This window comes from Myotis myotis, unplaced genomic scaffold (genome assembly GCF_014108235.1).
Source record: "Myotis myotis isolate mMyoMyo1 unplaced genomic scaffold, mMyoMyo1.p scaffold_m19_p_7, whole genome shotgun sequence".
NCBI classification, from domain to species: Eukaryota; Metazoa; Chordata; class Mammalia; order Chiroptera; family Vespertilionidae; genus Myotis; species Myotis myotis.
The window spans coordinates 39,849,550-39,870,451 of record NW_023416379.1 but is presented as its reverse complement, the minus strand read 5'-3'; the positions used below and the strand labels follow the sequence as shown (position 1 = coordinate 39,870,451).

Here is a 20,902-nt window from a genome sequence, read left to right as displayed (position 1 = left end):
CTATTATTAAGTCATGGGTGAAAACAGGAAAGGGATAAAATGGCAGGTGCTCTGTGAAAGGTATGTGTATATTTAAAGCTTATTTTAATTCTTTGGGGAAAACGGGCTTACGGTACAGTTACATTCATGGTGTAATTATTATGTATGTACATGTATTTTTTATTTTTCAGGATTACAGAGTTAGTCACATTGACTTATTTACTGAACGAGAAGGGCTAGGAGTCGCCAGTTCCTACTTTGATGACACTGGAGAGATGCAGGGGTTTGGTGTAATGCAGAAAACCTGTTCCATGAAAGTGCACTGGGGCACGTAAGTGCTTTACTTTAAGTACAATTTCAGTGAAGCCTTTTTGGTGAGTGTCGTACTGGAAAGAAGACTTAAAATATTCTGTCTCTAATTTGTTGTGTTGCTAAGTGATTAATTACTGACTAAAAGGGTTGTTGTTGTTTAGTAAGGCACATAAAATTCTGATGTTGTTGTACAGCTCTTACAATGATTTCTTAGGGGAAAAGCAAGGGGGGAAATGCATTTTCAATGTGGGGATTTCCTTATCACAGAGGAACCTGATTCATTCACAGCTGAGTAGGAGATTTTACCTTCCTGGTCGTTCAAAGCCTGTGCCCCTGATGTTTCAGCCGGGACAGAGGCCAACGCACGTGGCACTTCCTGTCACGCTTCACACAATGCTGTCCAAAGCCCCTAGGATGTTGATTTCACAAATCACAGGAAACTGCAAGAGTATGTTGAAGGAAATGAAAATATCTCAAATGGGGGAGAAGCAAGGATAGAAAGTGCAGGCTGCAGGACTGAAGGACGGGGTCTGTCAAGTGGAGTGCACAGCCTAGGGCACGTGAACACAGCCACTGAGATGCAGAAAAAAGCCCAGCCCCAAATACTAAAGTTTCTTTATATTTTATTTAAAATCTCCGTCTAAGATTTCATTTTTGTGTATGGTTTCTAATAAATTCATGATATGTTCAGTGGTAATATGTAATTTCTATACTCATGTATTCAGAGAATGTGCAAAAATTTTTATTGATGGGGTCTGCGTAAGACAATGCATGTGTAATGTGTCAGATGGTAAATACTACAGGAACGTAAGTTACAGAGAGGGACAGTGGTGATGCTGCTGAAGTGGTCAGGAAAGGTCTAACTAGCCAAGCAGACACCTGGAGGAAGCCAGGGAGTCAGCCCTGGGGCTCTCTGAGGGAGGAGGGGCAGGGGGAGTGGCCTGGGCAGGAAGCACAGCCTTTGCAAAGCCCTGCTGGGCATGCTCAGGGAACAGCCAGGAGGCACAGGTGGCGGACTATGAGGCAGGACGCCCAGGGGGAGAGGCGTCACTTCATAGGCGTTGGGATGGATTTTAGATGACTTGAAGGGATGTGGGTAATCACTGATGGAGTTTTAGAAAGGTCACTAACTGCTGTATAGAAAATAAACTGTAATGAGGCGAGGGCGGAAGCAAAGAAACAAGTTAGGAGGCAGTTGCAGTTATATGGGCAAGAACTTTTGGTGGCTTGGATGGTGCAGCAGTGCTGGTGAGAAATGAACAGATTCTGGATACATTTTGAAGGTGGAACTGACAACATCTGCTGACAGATTGTCTGTGAGGTGTGAAGGGCTGAGAAATATCCAGGGTTTGGGACCCCAGCATTTGTCATAATCTTGAAACAGGAGCATAAGTCACATCATTTATTCAAGGGGGTCACCTTTTTAGTTCATTAAATTTGTTCCTTTTGTTAAAGTTTGAAAGAGCCTCCCCTGAACTAACCCAAGTGTTATTGTTTGTTCTATACATCAATAATAGCCCAGCAGTCAAATATCAATAAAGATTGAAGACTTGGAGGAGAGGCTAGGAGGGGCAGCTCCGGAGTTCAGTGTTGGAGATGTGAGGTTGGACGTGCCAGCTGTTCTTTGAGGGTGGAGGCCAGGCAGGAGGCCGGGTTTCTGGGACTGGAGTCCTGGAGGGAGGCTGGAGATGTAAGTTTAGAGTCCTCAGGAGTGAAGGCATGCACACCATGCGCTGAGGAGACCTCAGAGGGCCGGAGTGTAAAGAACAGAAAAGCCATCTGAGCCTTGGCCACTTCTATATTTAGTGATTGGGAAGAGAAGGAGGGATCTAAACAAAAGGAAAAAAAAAAAAAAAAGATAAAAAGTCTTCATTTCCTGGTGCCTTTAATTTTTTCACATCAGTGAGACCTAAAGTAAGAATGTCGAGAATATCACTTTCCTTAGAGAGGAATGAAATAGGCATCTGCCAACATATTTTAATCTCATGACTCAGGCTTGGGCTATGGGGAAGCCTAATGAGCTGCACTTTAGAATAAGTTGACTTGTCTCGTGGGTGGTAGTTAGAGCCTGTCACAGCTTTCAGGGTCTGATGGGCTTGCGTGGCACGGACAGCTTTTCTCTGGCTGTTCATTTCTGTTGCCTCCAGGAGAACAGAAAGCTGTCTTGGATGTCAGTTCAAATTTTGGGCACATTGAACTTGATAGGTCAGCAGTGGGGCCAGGTCATTAGCGCTTTTACAGATCTGCAAGGCCATTCCTGAGGGGCTCGGAGAATTCGCTGGTAATAGGTAGCTGAGCTCATTTTGCTTCTGTTGGTGCTCCAGTCCCCTGAACTGGTATAAGAAAGATCTTTGCTGTGTAAGGAACTTTTAAAAATGTCTGTAGGAGATTTATTCCAGGCCTGTTTATTCTGGATACACATACACAAAACAAGGGTATTACTTGTCATATTTTTATTTGGGAAAATGAGTGATCTTTAGATACATTTTTCCTTTCATATTCTGCTGGCGTGTAATCTGTTTTTAAACCTTCATTTTAATAGCTCAGTAATGCCAGTAGCCATCATCCCAGAGGTGAGGGTAGACTTCAGAGGAAGCATAAAGACCATCTGCTCTAACACCATCATTTAGCTAAGGAAGACAGGCGCAGTCATTTACTCAGCGTTACGAGAATGCAGGGGTTCTGAAATCAAGGGACATTTTTAATAGCCAAATATTTTTGGTCAGTTTTATTATGAAATAATTGATAATACAGAAGCATGTATGTATGTATGTATGTGAATTATGAAGTCTAGTAGTAAAACAAACCTTTGTGTGCCCACCACCCAGCGTAGGCCCTCCCTCACCGTTACTGAAACTGTGCAGCACCCTGCACAGCCCACCCTGCCCCATCCTCCTGGCCCCTCTCCACACACATAAGCTCTCTGGAATTTTTTTCTTATCCCCTTCTTTTATAGGGTGGCCCTATAGTCTCTGTACCTACAATATTTTAGTTGTGCTTGCTTTTCCGCTTCATAAAATTATTATCAAAGTTCCCTGTGGCTTGTTCCTTTCTCTCTACATTGTTTCTAAGATTACCCATGTCAGTGAGTGTATCTGTGTTTTAGTTTTTTCTTATGACTATATAATATTCACTGTACTTCACCCTGCATCTCTTTACAAGGACATTCTCCTGCCTAACTATCAGGATCACATCTAAAAAAATTAGCAATACATCCATGATAATGTCTAATCCCATAACCAAATTTTCCCAATTGTCTCAGAAATGTCTTTTATGGATTTTTTAAAAATAATCAAGATCCAATCAAAGTTCATGTAAATATACTTGGTTGTCAGTCTCTTTTAAGTCCCTTTTAATCTCTTAAGTACCCCCATCTTTGTTTCCCATGGCACTGCTTTTGTTTTGTTTTGTTTTGTTAATCCTCACCCGAGGATATTTTTTCCATTGATATTTAGAGAGAGTGGAAGGGAGGAAGGTGGGGAGGGGGAGAGAGAGGCACATTGATTGGTTGCCTCCTACATGCTTCATGACCTGCCAGGCCGGGGATTGAGCCTACAACCCAGGTATGTGTCCTTGACCGGGAATCAAACCCATGACCCTTTGTTGTGAGGGCTGGTGCTCTAACCACTTAGCAACGCCGGCCAGGACTTCCATGCCACTGACTTTTGAAGCATTTAGGTCAGCTCTCTTAGAGACTATACCACACTCTAGATCAGTGATGGCGAACCGTTTGAGCTCGGCGTGTCAGCATTTTGAAAAACCCTAACTTAACTCTGGTGCCGTGTCACATATAGAAATTTTTTGATATTTGCAACCGTAGTAAAACAAAGACTTATATTTTTGACATTTATTTTACATATTTAAATGCCATTTAACAAAGAAAAATCAACCAAACAAATGAGTTCGCGTGTCACCTCTAGATTCATCTCTATTTCCTCGTGATACCAATTAACTTGTTCTTCTGTTTCCTGAATTTTCTGTATATCAGGGGTTAGGTCTAGAGGTATGATCACATGCAGGTTGAACGGCTTAGGAAAAATATCGCCACATACTTGTGTTGTGCACAAAGGTGGCGCGTGCTAACTAGCTTGCCGTTAACCACACCAAGCTGAATTGCTTGGTAAAAATAGTGCCTCCCTCACCTCTCCATTGTAAAGGCACATTCTCCCCTTTGACAATCATAGCTCAAACTCTTGAATAACTTGAAAGTTGGCACATTCACATGTAATCTTTTGAATATCCAGTTGGTTTCTGTACATAGCCAACACTCGTGTGTAGCCATGTGTGGAGAATAAGACTTGGGATCCAGCTGGAAATACTGTTTCTGATTTAAGTGCAACAAGATAAGACAGTTGTTGTTTTTTTATGTGACGTGAAGGGTATTTCCAAAAAGAGTAATTCCACAAGGTTATTTAAAAATAATGGAATAGACGGGCATTGTTATTACTTCAACAGTATTTGTGTATGTATATTTGTTAGTTTGTTGTTGTTTTTTAAAGAAGCCCATACTTTAGAGTTGTGCTGTTTACTCCTAATTCAGGCAAAAGCTCATTACCTAAGTACATGGGACAATAAAAAAAACTGAAATAACTGCCTGAAGACAGTTTCCCCCTCTCCTGACGGCCTGGTGAATAATGTAACTTGTTGGCATAGAATTTACGAAAAATGAATCACTATCTTGTTAGAATAGAACTAAGGAAAAATGAATCACACTCTGTAAATGAGATTTCAGATTCCAAAGTCCATCAGCATCCAGAAATGTCTGCCTGAGCTCCCCAGGCCCTCGGACTCACTCACCGGGAAGTCGCTCAGAGCAGCAGCCTTTCCGGGGTGTCAGTTTGTGTTCAGAGTTTTAGCAAATCCCCCTTCACCCCAGATGACTTGCTTCTATAAATGTCAGGTGACTAAGTCACATGTTTCCAGGAAAGTGAAATGGTTGGTATCAGATGAATAAATCCCCTCAGAACTCAGACTATGAAAGGAAAGACTTAATGAACTGAGTCAGCATCATTTCAAAGTCTCAGAGTTACTTGTTTGAGCCATTCATTGTGAGGAGTCAGACTCGGAGGCCCTTGGCTGATTAGCCTAACAGCACAATTTATGGTGAACTGCCATTATTTACTTAGGGCATGAAATGTGTGTGTGCCCGCGAGAGCACTGAGTTCTGAAAACATGTAATGCACCCTTCACTGTCATGCGTCAAATGTTAAGGAGGGTTAAAGGACCTCAGTCTTTTAGCTTCTATTTTCTTGTGGTGTAGGGGCATGGCAGTGGTGTTTAAAAGATAAACCTCTTTTTTTCCTTAAATTTTTTAATTGATGTATATATAACATTTGTACCAAAAGGTGCATGACAAATCATCAGTGTATACGCTGAGTGAATTTTCAAAGTATAACCAGATCAGGAAATAGAATATAACCAGTGTCTCAGAAGCTCCCCCACACGCCTGCGGCTCATTGCCCTTTGCTCTCGCTGTAACTATTATCCTGGCTTCTAACACTAGATTCGTTTTAATCTCCACGTACACACCACACACAGCCTCTCCGTGTGTGTGTGTGTGTGTGTGTGTGTGTGTGTGTGTGTGTGTGTGTGTGTGTGTTGGCTAGTCTTCAGTAGGATTTTGATTGTAAATCCTTGTATAATTAGTGAGTCTAAAAAAGTTACTGATTTATCCAGGGGAATTTTAAACAATAACTGTCACCAAAAAGTGCCCTTGGGCCAAAATTGGGAACACGAGAAAAGCAAAGGGAGACTCAGATACGTGTGCTGGTAAGAGGCTTCACGGGCAGCCACCCCCGTTTTGGTGTGGTTTTCTGGGAACATGGTGGAGTGTCCCCGCTGGGACGCTGGCAAGGCTGACAAAGAGCTGGAGAGAAGTGATCACTAAGAATTCCATATTTGTTTATGAAGAGAGCATATAACACCTGTCTTACATAGAACTCACTTCTCCAGCTGCCTCACCTTCCCAGAACCCTCCAGGAAGTTGGTAAGGCTTTGTACCGTCTTTAGGGGCAGTCCTACCAGGCATGAGTTTCTGGTTTCCCGGTTTCTAGCCCATTAGGGGAGGGTGAGGCGGCTGGTTCCCTGATGAAGGAGAAGTGACAGCTGACAAGCCTAATGAAAGGGTGTGGTTTTGAAAAGCCATAAAAAACCAAGAACTCAGAAAGCTCCCCCTGCACCCTCCCTACCCCCCACCCCCAGGCCAGCACTGTGCATTGTCATGCTCCTAGTGGGGATCCTGAGTCATTGTGGAGAGTCAGTTACACCCACGCCCTGGAATGAAAAAACTGCCATAAGAAAATGATTAGGAGCCTGGGTCTGGATCAGTGGGGATCAGCCCTGCGCTTGGTATTTGCAGCTGTGTGGCCCCGGGCAGTGTACTTCACCTCGTCTGTAAGATGGGGACAGTAGGGCTCCTTCCTCATAGCATTGTTGAGGGTTAGATGAAGTTCTGGGTGGCATTCCTTATGAGCTGTAGGTGGATGTTAGCTGTTATTAGTCTTTGACACTGTGACTGACCAGTAAGTGGAACATCCTGTTATTTGGTTACAAATGAGATGTTGCCTTTTCAAACACAGCTTGAGGTTTCCTCGTCAGGGTCTCCCTCTGTAAATACAGGCCAAGCAACAAGAGAACTGCAGCTGACCCTTGAGCAACATGGTCTGACCACGCTGCTTAGGGATCACATGTTCTTTTAACACTTGGAAGTAATAGAGATGGTTACACTTTAAATCCGTTCATAATATAAATTAAATGGACAAAACCAGCCAAGGAGACAAGCAAAGATTCTTAAGAAGAGGCGCGTAGAAGTTTATTCCTCGAGTCTAACGTTGCTCTGAGAACCACCGTACGTCATGCAGATGCACCCACATCCACTTTGGTCCTTGTCTTTGCTCGTCAGGGGGCTCTGTGTACTGAAATAGGTGACGCATTGTCTGTTTCTGTCTTTCCTCGGTGCTACTTAGATGGCTGATTTATGAAGAACCGGGATTTCTGGGTGTCCCGTTTATCCTGGAGCCCGGGGAATACCCTGACTTGTCCTTCTGGAACACAGAAGTGGCCTACATTGGATCCATGCGGCCTCTGAAAATGGTAAACGCGAAATGTAACAGTGTGCTTGGAGTGGGTGGTTCTTTGCCAGCCTGACACCATTGATTCACAGGATGTGACTTGGAAGCAGTAACGCAGACTAACAAAATAGAAATAACAGAAAGGATTGTTGTAGGCGGCGGGAATGGCACCAGTTGTCTGACCGGTGGGTCAGATCAAAATTGGGTTCAGCAGCCTCGGTACTTGAGGAGGGTGAGGCGCTGGTTCCCAAATTGTAAGAGGACATTTACTTGGTAAATCGCAGGGGTAGAAGAAGTAATTCCCAGAAGAATTGGGCTTAGGAAACAAGTTATGGAGGTGACGGAAGGGCTCTGGAGCTTGGGAGTGAGGAAGCTAATGGTGCTGTGCCTGGGAAGGGTGGGAGGGAGAGGAAAGTGGAAAGGGAAGGGAAAGGCACAGGTGTGCTCCTGAAGAAGCGTGCACTAGGTCCTGCACCCCAAGGGTTTTGAGGGTGAAGACTTTAGGGAAGGCCCTAGGGCAGTGGTTCTCAACCTTCTGGCCCTTTAAATACAGTTCCTCATGTTGTGACCCAACCATAAAATTATTTCCGTTGCTACTTCATAACTGTAATATTGCTACTGTTATGAATCGTAATGTAAATATCTGATATGCAGGATGGTCTTGGGTGACCCCTGTGAAAGGGTCGTTCGACTGCCAAAGGGGTCGCGACCCACAGGTTGAGAACCGCTGTCCTAGGGAACGACCTTAATGGAATGTTCAGTAGCCTCCCAGGAGCATCCATTCAGGGTTGTGGTCTCCACTGATTGATTGGCCTGCACCAGAGCAGGGCGTCTTTTTTCAGTGCAGCTGGTCCTGACGTCAGCTGTGGCTGGTTTTGTTGTTTACCTGGGCCTGGAGCTGAAATACAACTGAGACATAGACGCTGTCTCCAGGGAGGAGGTCACGGGGTTCAAACCTCATGACTAATGATATGCTAGGGGAGGAAAGGTCACCCTGGGGGTGAGGTCCCACCCTACCATTGATTGTCCTTTGCTAGGCACCCCGGGCTTTCCACCCTGGTGACCTTCTGTGCCTGGCCCATGGTCCTGGCTCTGCTCATGTCTGTCTAACTGCCTGCAGCAGGATAACTTGCTAGATGCTTTAGGTGAAAAAATGTGGCCCCGCCCTGGTCCTCTGCCCTCAGGCATCCTCAGCCCTGCAGAGCCCCAGGTGTGTGCACGGGCTTCTGCACAGGGCAGGCTTAGGAAGTAAAGAAAATGGACACAATTGAACCTTTCTGGAAAAAGAGGAGGAAGGACAGATAAACTCCAACTTGTTGATGATGTGACCGGCAAGGGGATACTTGGGAGGAGAAATCGAGCTGGGTCTTAGATGGCTGGTTTTAGATGGCGATGTCAGAGAAGGCCCGCAGGAGCTGGGCCGGGGCTGGGCGTGGTAGAGTGACAGGAGGCTGGGCTGGGCGGCAGCTTTGGGGGCACTGGAGCTGGATGTCTAAATGAATGTTGTCTCCCCAAGTATTAGCTGTAGAGGAGCCTGTGCTTGCTCTGCTCCCCCCCCCCCCCCCCCCCCCCCCCCCGTGTTGTGCCCTGTTGTCTGGTTCCTGTGCTGGCCTCTAAGCCTTGGCAGGATCCAGGCTGCAGCTGTCCTGTCCCGTGCTGAGCAGTGTGTGCACGGTGTGGTGGGCACTCCCAGGGAGGCTCTCCTTACAGACGTGGTTTTTTAATTCCCCTCTGCGGTTGTCTTCCGAGTCAGTTTGAAATAAATGAGAACTTCAGGAAGACAACTTTTTATCTTAGTCTCACCCCACCTGCCAGAGCTTGTGCTTATGTACCTGTGTGTTTGCTGGTTTTATTGTAAATGATTTGGGGCTTTTTTTCTAAAACTAAATCCACTCTCAAAGAACAAACTTCTGTTAGTTGTGTGAATGTATCAGAGAATTGCCCCTAATTTAAAAGGCAGTTGTTAGTGGTAATTTACAAAACTGTGAAATTGATGGCATTCAAATTGGATTACTTTAGAAAAGGGCACTTGGTTGTAAAAGCTGTAGTCTGTTGACAAATCAAGCACACTCCTTTATAATTACAGGTCATTTGGTACAGGTCATTTGAGCATCATAGGCTGTGCTTTTTATTTATTTATTTAAAGCTTTTAAATATGTATTGGTGAAAAATATCCTTCTGACTTTCCCACTGCTGATGTTAACTTGACCCTGTTTAATATTCCTGTATCATCCCTTTTCTATGGTTTGTTTTAGTGAATTTTAGAGAATTTAAGAAGTTTTTAATTATAAAAGTATACCAACCCCCATAGGCCCATCCTTTGGTGTGTTTTAAATTTTACCTGACAGTTTAATTATTTCAAGAGTCCTCCAGATCATATTGTGAGCTTGTATGAACTTCAACAGTTTTGTAAGCCATGGGTTGCAAAATCAAATGCCTCTGGGAGCAGGGCAGCAAATAGGAGTGAGGCTGGCTGGGACTGGACCGAGGGAAGGTGGAGAGAGGCAGACCAGAGCCTGGGTCCCGGCTGGAGGATGAGCACAGCGTAGGGTTAGTAAGTTCGGGAGGTGAAGTTTGTTGCCTGTGAGAATTTGGGTCCAGAAATGTCAGATCTTAGAACTGTTTCTTAAGCGAAGTGAGAAATATGCATTTTTTAAAAAATGATTCCAGAGAGAGAAAGGGAGAGAGAGATAGAAACATCGGTGATGATAGAGAATCACTGGTTGGTTGCCTCCTGCATACCCTCCACTGGGGATTGAGCCTGCAACCTGGGCATGTGCCCTGATAGGGAATCAAACCTTCTGGTTTATAGGTCGATGATGCTCAACCACTGAACCACACTGGCTAGGCTGCATTTTTTTTTTTTTTTTTTTAAGAAATTTACTGAGTTAAAAAGAAAACAACTACAAGTTACTGGGTCAAAAAACACAGCTGACATGTAGATGCAGCTTACAGGCCAGTCTGTGAGCCTCTGCCCCAGACCAGCTTCCTCATGTCTTCATCTGCATTGTTGGGAATTTTAGAACTGTCTCCACATAAATTTAACCAAACTGGAATGTTCCCTCGCTGTGAGGTTTGATGGTGCAAACTGACATGTGTAATATAAAAAGATAATGTATCGCTGAAAAACCATTTCCCTCACCGTGTTATTTTCTTTTCAGGGTGGTCGTAAAGTTGAATTCCCTGTAGATCCAAAGGTAAAACTGTATTTTAAATTTTTCTTCTACTCTGTCTCTCTGAAGAGAATACGTGTGCGATTTTACAGTTCAGCCTAAATGAAGCATAATTGCAGCCAAAGGAAGTTATCCCAGCTTCCGTGTGCCGCCCTTCAGGCTGGGAAATGCTGCTGATGGCTCTAGCTGTCCCCAACAGCACGTGCTTCCATGGCTCACAGGTTCATGGTTGTATCACATTTATATTTTGTAGTTGTATTTACTAATTGTAGGGCCTGTGGCTGCTTGCCAGTTAGTTAGGAAAAAGCTTTCAAGACAAGTTCTCCCACCTCCAAAAGGCTCTTTCTGCTTCCCACATCTATGACATAGTTTGATCTCTAGTTTGTTTCGTTTTTGTAATATTTATCGACTTTCAGAGAGAGAGGGAGAGAGGAAGAGAGAGAGACAGACAGACAGACACAGAGAGAGAGACAGAGAGAGAGAGACAGAGAGAGAGAGAGAGAGATTGATCAATTGCCTCCTGTACATACACACACCCCTCCCGTCGGGGTTCCAGCCCACGAGCCAGGCATGTGCCCTGACCAGGAATCAAACCAGCAACCTTTCGGTGCACAGGACAACACCCACCCAACTGAGCCACACCGGCCAGAGCTAGTTTGTTTCATTTTCAAAACAACTTAGAACCTTCTGGTTCTTTAGTTTGCCCTAAGCGAAATTCTAAATATCAGTTCTAGACATTGAAACAAGACCCAATTATTTATAAACTGTCTTTTGAACCTTAGCTTTGAGCTATACCCTGACTGGAAAAAAATTCTGATTTTTAAAATTATAAGATACTGTTATTTAATTAATTTTTTTTTCTAAAAATATATTTTATTGATTTTCCACAGAGAGGAAGGGAGAGAGATAGAGAGTTAGAAACATCGATGAGAGAGAAACATCGACCAGCTGCCTCCTGCACATCCCCCACTGGGGACGTGCCCGCAACCCAGGTACATGCCCCCGACCGGAATCGAACCTGGGACCCTTCAGTCCGCAGGCTGACGCTCTATCCACTGAGCCAAACCAGTTTCGGCAATTTTTTAAAATATCATGAGAAATTTTAATTTGTGTTCCAGGACTTAATGTTGTTAAATGACTGATTTAGCATTTAGCTGTTGAGATAGTTAACGTCTTACAAATTACTGGTATTTCTCATTTCTGTTACAGGTAGTTATTTATGAAAAGCCTTTCTTTGAGGGAAAACGGATGGAACTGGAAACAGAAATGTATAATTTTATCACGGAAGGAGGTGAAGCAGAGGAAACCGATGGAGATGCCAGTTTGCCGCTGACGTCGGTGGGGTCCATGAAAGTTCTCAGGGGCATGTAAGTAGAGAGGCACAACCGTGAGGATTCCTTTTTCTTCTTTAATCAAGTGATAACATGCACGCCCCCGTCCCCAAAAAAACATTCCAGATGGTGTGGTAGAGAGTTTCAAACGTGTTCTCAGCCAGTTGTGGCCTGGACTTGAGAGCAGCAGTTTGAGGGGCTGTTTGGGGTCAGTGAGCTGCGCAAGGCTGGTAGATTGGCCCATCCAGATTGGCCAGATCTGCAATCTCGTTTATTAATGTCATGCTCCAAACTGTGGAACTGTTGGTTTGCTTTTCATTTTTTATGATCATATTTTGTACTTTCTAGATCGTATATATTTCCTTGGAAGTACACTGCATGTGGTCTGGTAAATAGCCAAAAACATATAATATTTTAATTGCTATTTGGAGAAAGTTTATCCAGTTTTATTTGCTGATGTCCTTTTGAGTCAGTTCTTGTTAAACACACACACACACACACACACACACGCATGCACGCACACACACATGTGCACACCCCTATCTCCTCCTTTACAGAACATTGATGTATGTTTCTTAGATTGTTTTCTTAGGGCCATTCTGTTAGTCGCTTAAATTTTAGAGAAGAATTCGCATAATCATAGTGACTGAGCCCATCTGTGGCTTTATTTATTTTGTTGTTAATCCTTGTGCAAGGATATTTTTCCGTTTTTAGACAGTGGAAGGGAGAGGGAGGGACACAGAGAAACATCCATATGAGAGAAACACATTGATTGGTTGCCTCCTTCACCCACCCCACTGGGGCCAGGGATCAAACCTGCAAACCAGATACGTGCCCTTGACCAGAATCAACCCAGGACCTTCAGTCCATGGGCTGATGCTCTATCCACAGAGCCAAACTGGCTAGGGCAGGGGTGGGCAAACTTTTTGACTTGAGGGCCACAGTGGGTTCTTAAACTGGACCGGAGGGCAGGAACAAAAGCATGGATGGAGTGTTTGTGTGAACTAATATAAATTCAAAGTAAACATCATTACATAAAAGGGTACGGTCTTTTTTTTTTTTAGTTTTATTCATTTCAAACGGGCCGGATTCGGCCCGCGGGCCGTAGTTTGCCCACGGCTGGGCTAGGGCCATTTGTAGCTTTATAATGATTTGTATTTGTCAATGAAACTGATATATAAATGGAAACATTTTAACACTCCTGAGAATTTCTACTCCTTCATTTTTTTTTTTTTTGTTGTTGTTGCAGTTGGGTTGCTTATGAAAAGTCTGGATTTACAGGTCATCAGTACTTGCTTGAAGAAGGAGAATACAAGGACTGGAAAGATTGGGGAGGTTACGATGGAGAACTTCAGTCTTTACGACCTATATTAGGTGTAAGTCAAAGAAAAGTTAATGGCTAATACTTGGTGTTTTAGGATAATACACCAAATGGCTAACCTTTGAATTTTGATTTTTTTTCTCAATAGGATTTTTCAAATGCTCACATGATAATGTACAGTGAAAAAAACTTTGGATCCAAAGGTTCCAGTATTGATGTATTGGGAATTGTTGCTAATTTAATGGAGACCGGATATGGAGTGAAGACACAGTCTATTAATGTACTGAGTGGAGTGTAAGTGAAATAGCCCAACCTGGATTTTAAACATGGGTTTCACCTTGGTTTGTGTTAAATTTATACCTTCTCTGACACAGAGAATTAAACTAAATATTAAATCAGTCCTTTAATACCTACTGCCACTATATTTTTCATAATTGCTTTTTAAAACCTTTCTCATTTCATTTTTTCATGTGTAATAGAATATTGGAGTAGGCTTTGGGGTTTATGATAGAAATCCACAGGTCCTCTTCCCCTGTTATTCTGCGTGGAGACATCTCATGAATTTCTTATGATGGGAATCAAATAATAACAGTGATTTAACATGAGAGACCTGAGGTTGGGACAGAGTTCCATTCCATTTCCTGTGGCCCCACACCTACCCCATTATTTTGACATAAAACTAATTGTTTCAATGTCCCTGGAGTTAGCAATTGAATGCTTTAATAATGCCAAACTAAGCTTTTATTGAAAGGTGATTAGTCAAGACACTTTGGGATGCAAGTGACTGCAAGCCAGCCTGGGTTGGTGTAAGTGATGGGAATGGAACTCACTGGCCTACATACCTGAAATGCCCTGCTGAAGGTTTGCTTCGGTCATGGCTGGACAAGGGGCTCAGACACCTTCATCAGGACGACGTGGTCTCTCTCTATCTCTTTTGGAATCTTCTCTATATTGGCTTCACCTTAGGCAGGCCCTTCCCTCTAGTGGCCCAGGGCAGCGCCCTCTAGCTTTTGTTCTTCTGTCTCACTATCCAGTGAAAAGAGCTTCTCTTTCCCACAAAAGTTCCAGGTGTGACTTTGATTCTGTGGGCTTGAGTCCTGTGAACCTGCCTAAGTCAGTCACTGTAGCCAGGGAGATGGCTGTGGCTGTGTTACGTGCTCATCGTTGGAGCTGAGATGTAGTTCCAGTCCCCTAGGAACCACTTAGATATGATTGGTGTGAACAGTTCCCGAACATCAGAGAGAATGGGCACAGATACTGGATAGGGGGGGTAGGGAGTGTCTGTTAAAAGGAATTCTACCATTATTCTTATGAACCAGGCTGATGTCAGTTATAATTTGTTACGAGTGAGAGTATTCTTGCATGGTTATATGAAATCATTTGACATTGGTTCTGCTGAAAGTCCTTGATGTCAGGTTTTTTATGTCATGAGTAGTAACATAGGCCATTTGAATCATTCTAACCTCAACTCCATTGCATTTCATGGGGCCTTCCACAAGATCCCTGGATATCTGGGATGTGTCGCAGTGTGGTGTGCTGTCCCTGTGAGTCATGTCCACCACATTCTTGTGTAGGCTGTTGCTTGTGGCTCTATCTTGGCAGAATGACACCAGAGGTTTCTGGGTCTGCCATTCTTAACAGGAAATACGTTCTACTGGGTCCTGTTCTGGAACCCTAACATTTTAGAATCTGCCATAGATAAGAGGAATGGTATGGCAGAAGTCATCTGAAATACTGCTGTGGCAATATTTAAAGGCTGCCTTTGAAGTTACGTATTTAGAAGGAAAATATAGTGGCCAGGTCTAGGTGGCAGTTGTACATTTTGATACTCAGCAGGTGTGTTGGTTCAATTAGTCAGAGCTCAGTCATGCAGCCTAGAAGCAGAAGCTTGGCCAGGCTGAGCAGAATTTCCCTGGGGCATTTGCGTAGATAAGAATTTCCGTACCCCTGCCAGTCTTTTTTTAACCCAGCCCTTGTTTATTTGAAATCACTTTTCTTTATGAAATGTTGCTTTTATGTGTTTCTATTTTTAGTCACTTCTAGTAGCATTTCCTGGCTCTTGTTCTGGGTGTAGCAGTTGAGGTTTAGTATTGAAGGGAGGCATGCGTACCCACACCACTTCCTTTCAAATTGTGTGGCTGTGGGAAGGGCCAGCTGCTTCCTCATATTTCATTGGTCGTTTGACAAATATTTATTGAAGTCTATTATGTGCACAGCATTATATTATGTCCTCAAAGAAGTTACAGTATTTATATAAAACATAATTATTGCTACAAAAGACATGGGGATTAAGTGCTTTGAGAATCCACATCAGAGGGATTAATTTCCAGTGTGAACTCAGGGATGACTTTAGAGGCGCTAGCACTGAGTTGGGGCTCGTGGGGTGGGAAGGTGGAGCTGTGTCAAGATCTGAGGGAGGAAGACGAACCTATTCCCGTTTAATGGTTTTAAAGAAAGTTATCGCCCTAACCAGTTTGGCTCAGTGGATAGAGCGTCGGCCTGCGGACTGAAGGGTCCCAGGTTCGATTCCGGTCAAGGGCATGTACCTTGGTTGCGGGCACATCCCCAGTAGGGAGTGTGCAGGAGGCAGCTGATCGATGTTTCTCTCCCATCAGTGTTTCTAACTCTCTATCCCTCTCCCTTCCTCTCTGTAAAAAAATCAATAAAATATATTAATATATATATGTATATATATGTATGTATATATATATAACTTAAAAAAAGTTATCATAATGACTTTATTCTTATTGGTAAATCAGCATTTTAGTTTGGTTCTTTATTTCCTAGTATGAAACTCAAAGTCAGAAAAAAAACTTTTTTGAGAGTCTTGCTCTGTGAGTTTTTGTTGAAGTCGGGCCCTTTACATAGCACATTCGGAATCTGTTTTAAGTACGAAGTGTGTGGCCTGAAAGGAAACTTTATAGGACAAGTGGCAGTTGGGGTCAGGAAGCGAAGAGAACCTGGTGAGCCTCAGGAGACTCAATCATGGGTTCGATCATCCCTGGCCACTAAGTGATGGTGTCACCTTGCACAAGTCACTTCCCATTCAGAACAAACACCAACAAATAATTGCATTCAGAACAAACGCCGACATATAATTCCATGAGATGCTTGTTATTCATCTGTTAGCTTTGCACACCTCGTGCCAATCTAGTTCCTGGCATATGATAAGTGGCTAATGTTGAGTGAATAAGTGAATTAACTTTTAATAAATGAATTAGATGTGAAAGCATTCTGGAAAGTTCTTAGTATGCACACAGGCATATAGGTATTAATTCTTTAAGCTGCGAGAGGATCAGGAGGGCAATGAATTAACTGGGGGAAGATATTTGAATGTAACAGAATTGAAAAACTTTCTTCCTCTCAAAAGGCTTTATCTTTGGGTAGGAAATAGCATCCAAGAAGTTAGTTTTGTTGATTTCCCTCTCCGAGTATAGATCACTTAAAAGATAAAGGAAAACATTTCAGAGGGATTTGTCTTTAGTATTTCTGAGCATTTGATCAATTTTGCTTATTACATAGTTGTGTCATGTTGGAAATCCGGTTTAAAACAAAATTTTTGTTACTTAGTTGGTTTTTTTGGTGTTTATTTCTTCTGTCAACTTTTTCCCTTATTGTGGTTTGTAGTGTAGAGACATAGCTTCCTGTAATACCAGTGGGTTTATAGTTGTTTGTATGAAAAATAATACAATCAATCTATAATAATAAAAGCATAATATGCTAATTAGGTTGGATGTCCTTCTGCACGAAGCCGGGGCTGCGAGGGAAGCCTGGGTTCTGGGTGTCTGACTGTGGCCAGAGGGAAGCCCGGGTCCCAGGTGCCAAAGAGAAGCCGGTGCCGGCAGCTGGGGGAAGTACGGCCTACTCTTGCACGAATTTCGTGCATTGGGCCTCTAGTAATCCTATCTAATAATAGACAAACATGGTAATTGACCGTACCTTCACTACACCTCCCATTGGCTAATCGGCACGATATGCAAATTAACCGCCAACAAAAGATGGCGGCTAATTTGCATACTACAGGCAGGGCAGGACAGCGCAATCCCGCCTGCCCCACCACCATCCGGGCCTGCTATCTGCGACCCCAGGCGGCGGGCATCCTGTGTGCGACCCGACCCGGGGCGGCCAGGTGGGACAGCGAAGGCTTCAAGGCAGCTCCGGCCAGAGCAGTGAAGGCTTGAAGGCGGCTCCAGCTGGAGCGAAGGCCTGGGTCCTGGGTGCCGGAGGAAAACCGGTGTCGGCAGCCAGGGGAAGGGAAAGCCTATTGCACGAATCTTTTCATGCAACAGGCCTCTAGTTAATAAATAATAATACAAGAATAAACTATGTTTCGTGTACTGACAACTGTAGACCTATTTTCCCCCCAGCCAGTCTACTTCTGGAAAGAAAATTTAATGTTGATAACAAAAAGAAGTATTTGCCTACTAACAGAACTTTGACAGCTACTTCTTCAAAGTCTAAATTGTTTCCTTAGGACAGAATTAGAAATACAGATATATCCCCACTGGCGCTTTCCCAAGGCAGAGGCTTGGATAAGTTTGAAAACACCCAAAAGGGTCACACAAAGATACTCATTCACTTGCCACTTTGATTTCTAATCCAGACAGATCTATCTGCTCTTAAAAGATTAATGGAGAATCAGGAACATTATTAAGGTTGCTGATTGGTGAAACTAATGAAAGTTTCTGTATGATACAGTTACTCAGAGGTGTGTGACAGTTTTGTTATATATGTAAACTATGAACTGACTAACCAGTGTTTTTGTCTCTTTAGATGGGTAGCCTATGAAAATCCTGACTTCACAGGAGAACAGTATATACTGGATAAAGGCTTTTACACCAGTTTTGAGGACTGGGGAGGAAAAAATTGCAAGATCTCTTCTGTTCAACCCATATGTCTGGTAAGAAGTTATATTTTTGTATGAGAACACTTAACTGAAATTTGCATTTCCTTAATGTGTGCTTCTGATTCATGTATACTTAACACTATAGAAGCAATGCCGATATTTTTTAACAGTAATTGCTAATTTGGAATAAAAATGTATTTTAAGATGTCTGCTCTACTTATTTCCTTCTCTCTTCCCTTTAAAACACTTTAGGATTCTTTCAGTGGGCCAAGGAGACGAAATCAGGTAACTTAAAAAAATATCCTATCTTTATAATTAGGAGCCATCCATTGAAAAGCTGAACATACATGTAAAACCCCAGACATTTGGGACATTTTGTTAGTTTTAACCATTTTTGTGCCTGAAAGTATAACTATTTTTAAATTAGATTTAAATTTTCAATGCTTGATAGCATTGACGCATATCTATATATTTATAAAATGGTCTCATTATGTAATGTTAAATTTCATTTACTTTTTAAAAAATTTATCTTTGTTGAAAGTATGACAGATGTCCTCTTTTTTCCCCCCTGACCCTCTCCACCCTTCCCCCAACCCCCCTAAATTTTTATATCATTATATTGAATAAGAATTTACATGAATATACTAAAATATTTCAAACAATACATATAGTTATTGTGATAAACAGTATGAGTTTTCATATTTGCTGTGTCTGCATTAGACAAACATTTTATATGGTCTCTTGAACATGGTCTCTCACTGGAGCCATTACACTTGTTATTTGGGCTTTTTAATAAAAAGTGTTCAGACAGCCTTAATTACAGAGGCACAAACACCACCGTAGCCTCTTTTACTGGCATACACAAGATTCTAATAAGTCAGCAAGTATCTTCCATTGAGAGGGAGGAAAACTATAGTGTTTCTAAAATACAGTTTCCTGTTAATGTTAGAACTGATGAACAATTACTTTTTGCCACAATAAAGCTTTAAAATGCCTCCCGGCTTGTTAGGACAGGGTGCGCTATAGAAAGCTGCCTCTATTGTTAGATTGTCCTTTGATGTCTCTGAATTAAACAGTCGTGAGTGGTATAGCCCAAGTATTTCTAACGATATTAGTGTAGAAGTAGAAAATTAAAGGATTTATAAAATTCATGTCAGTTTACTGTAACAAGCTAACAGGTCGTGGTTGGGTCATCATTTCAAAGGCTGATTGGGTTAATGTGTCTGCAAAATGATTTTATGTATTTCCATTTACTTTTTCCAAGATTCACTTGTTTTCGGAACCACAGTTTCAAGGTCACAGTCGATGCTTTGAAGAAACAACAAGTCAAGTTGATGATTCGTTTTCTACCAAGTCTTGCAGAGTTTTAGGAGGCAGGTAAGCAAAACAGTGGACTGGCAGAGCCTCATCACCGGGGGAACATAGATTTCACACATCAGCAGTATTTAGTGCCACCTTTAGATGCTTGGTACGAGATGAAACTGCCCAATAGTACAAGACCCTGGAAGTACTAAAGTATACTTTGCAGCGAATAAGTGCTGGACACAGAGGACCTGGAGATCAGTGTGGGTTGGGGAAGTTAAAGATCACCATCTCATGGGGTTTGGACCAGGTCCTCTACTTTCTAGGCCTATTCCATCATCCATAAAGGGACTCTGAATAATCTCCAAGGCACCTCCCAAGGTAGATTTTTTTCCAGGTGGATAGGAGGATAGCCATTCTGCACGATAGGCGAGTGCATGGCTGCAGTGGAGTTCGTGTGTATGCTAACCAGGGAGCACACACCCTCTCTAGCTGGGAGGGCTTTGCACTGGGGAGGAGAAGCAAGTCTGGAGGGTAGGATTGGGTCGGGAAGGCGCCCCCTGAGCATATGAGCTTAGATAAATGCCATGGGAAACACGATGGGAAAGGCAATGCGCTCAAAGTGTCCTGCTGAAAACTGGTTCGAAAGCTTTAGAGAGGGGGGAGCCCAAGGTCAGGGCAACCTGTGCCAGGGTGATGAGGACTTCTGTCTAATGATAATAGGAATAGTGCCTTTACTTATATAGTTCTTTATGGTCTAAACAGCACCGTCATAACATTAGCATGGCAGAGTGGCAAGAGCACAGACTTTGCATTCAAATGCAGATTTACAGTAAAACTTCACTGCCAATCAGTACATCCCTCCACCTGTCCTGGTTCCTCTTTATCACCTACTTCATTTATTACCTGCAGACATAGGATTTTTTTTGTTCATTTATCATCTTTCTCAGCTCACTGGAATGTAAACTTCAAGACAGCAGGGACTTTGATTTGGCCTCTGGTCTATCCCCAGCAATGGAAAAGTATCTGACACACAATTAATCCTCAATAAGAATTTGTTGAACTAAAAAACAAAACAAAGAAACGCCACTCTTCTAGGCAAGCTGATAATCACCATTTTATCAATAATGCTGAGGCCCGAGGGGCTAAGTGACTTGGGTAAGTCACAATGGTATTTTGACTCCTGGCCCAGTGCTAAGGTGTTGGAAATAAGGAAAAAGGAATGTGAGAGAAATTTTGGGAGGAAATCAAGCAGATCCAGGCAACTGACTGGCTGTGAAGGTTGAAGGATTATTGAGAGGACTCCAGGGCTTGACAACACCTCACTGGCTGGGAGAAGGTGGCACCCAGGAGGGGAGCAAGGAATGCTGGCAGGTGGGGAAGAAAAACATGAATCATTTCATGGAGAGATTTTATTTCCCAAATGCAAAGCTAACAACTGACTTATTATAAATATTTGTCACAAGATTGAGTGCAGAAAATACGTCTAGATATTTTTGAAGAACACTGTTAGCCACAAGCATTATTTATTTTATAGCAGGCTGCCTCTAAAATCAGATTTCTTGAAT

At 42.9% G+C, this 20,902-nt stretch overlaps 1 protein-coding gene across 6 annotated transcripts in view; it reads left to right on the top strand.

The window, feature by feature from the left end:
• The window catches only part of CRYBG1 (crystallin beta-gamma domain containing 1), a 195,978-nt gene that overhangs the window by 145,038 nt on the left and 30,038 nt on the right, over positions 1 to 20,902 (top strand). For 5 of the 6 annotated variants that reach the window (XR_004968709.1, XM_036316254.1, XM_036316252.1 and 2 more), the window contains 9 exons: positions 171 to 310; positions 7,257 to 7,383; positions 10,523 to 10,558; positions 11,744 to 11,901; positions 13,115 to 13,241; positions 13,335 to 13,480; positions 17,960 to 18,086; positions 18,285 to 18,317; positions 19,297 to 19,409. Coding sequence is in view for 5 of the 6 variants with exons in the window: in XM_036316254.1 (XP_036172147.1) it covers positions 171 to 310; positions 7,257 to 7,383; positions 10,523 to 10,558; positions 11,744 to 11,901; positions 13,115 to 13,241; positions 13,335 to 13,480; positions 17,960 to 18,086; positions 18,285 to 18,317; positions 19,297 to 19,409 (1,007 nt within the window). In the remaining variant the exon portion in view is untranslated. Of the gene's footprint in view, positions 1 to 170; positions 311 to 7,256; positions 7,384 to 10,522; positions 10,559 to 11,743; positions 11,902 to 13,114; positions 13,242 to 13,334; positions 13,481 to 17,959; positions 18,087 to 18,284; positions 18,318 to 19,296; positions 19,410 to 20,284; positions 20,887 to 20,902 lie in introns of those variants that run through there. The other variant, XM_036316256.1, reaches the window with a different exon arrangement.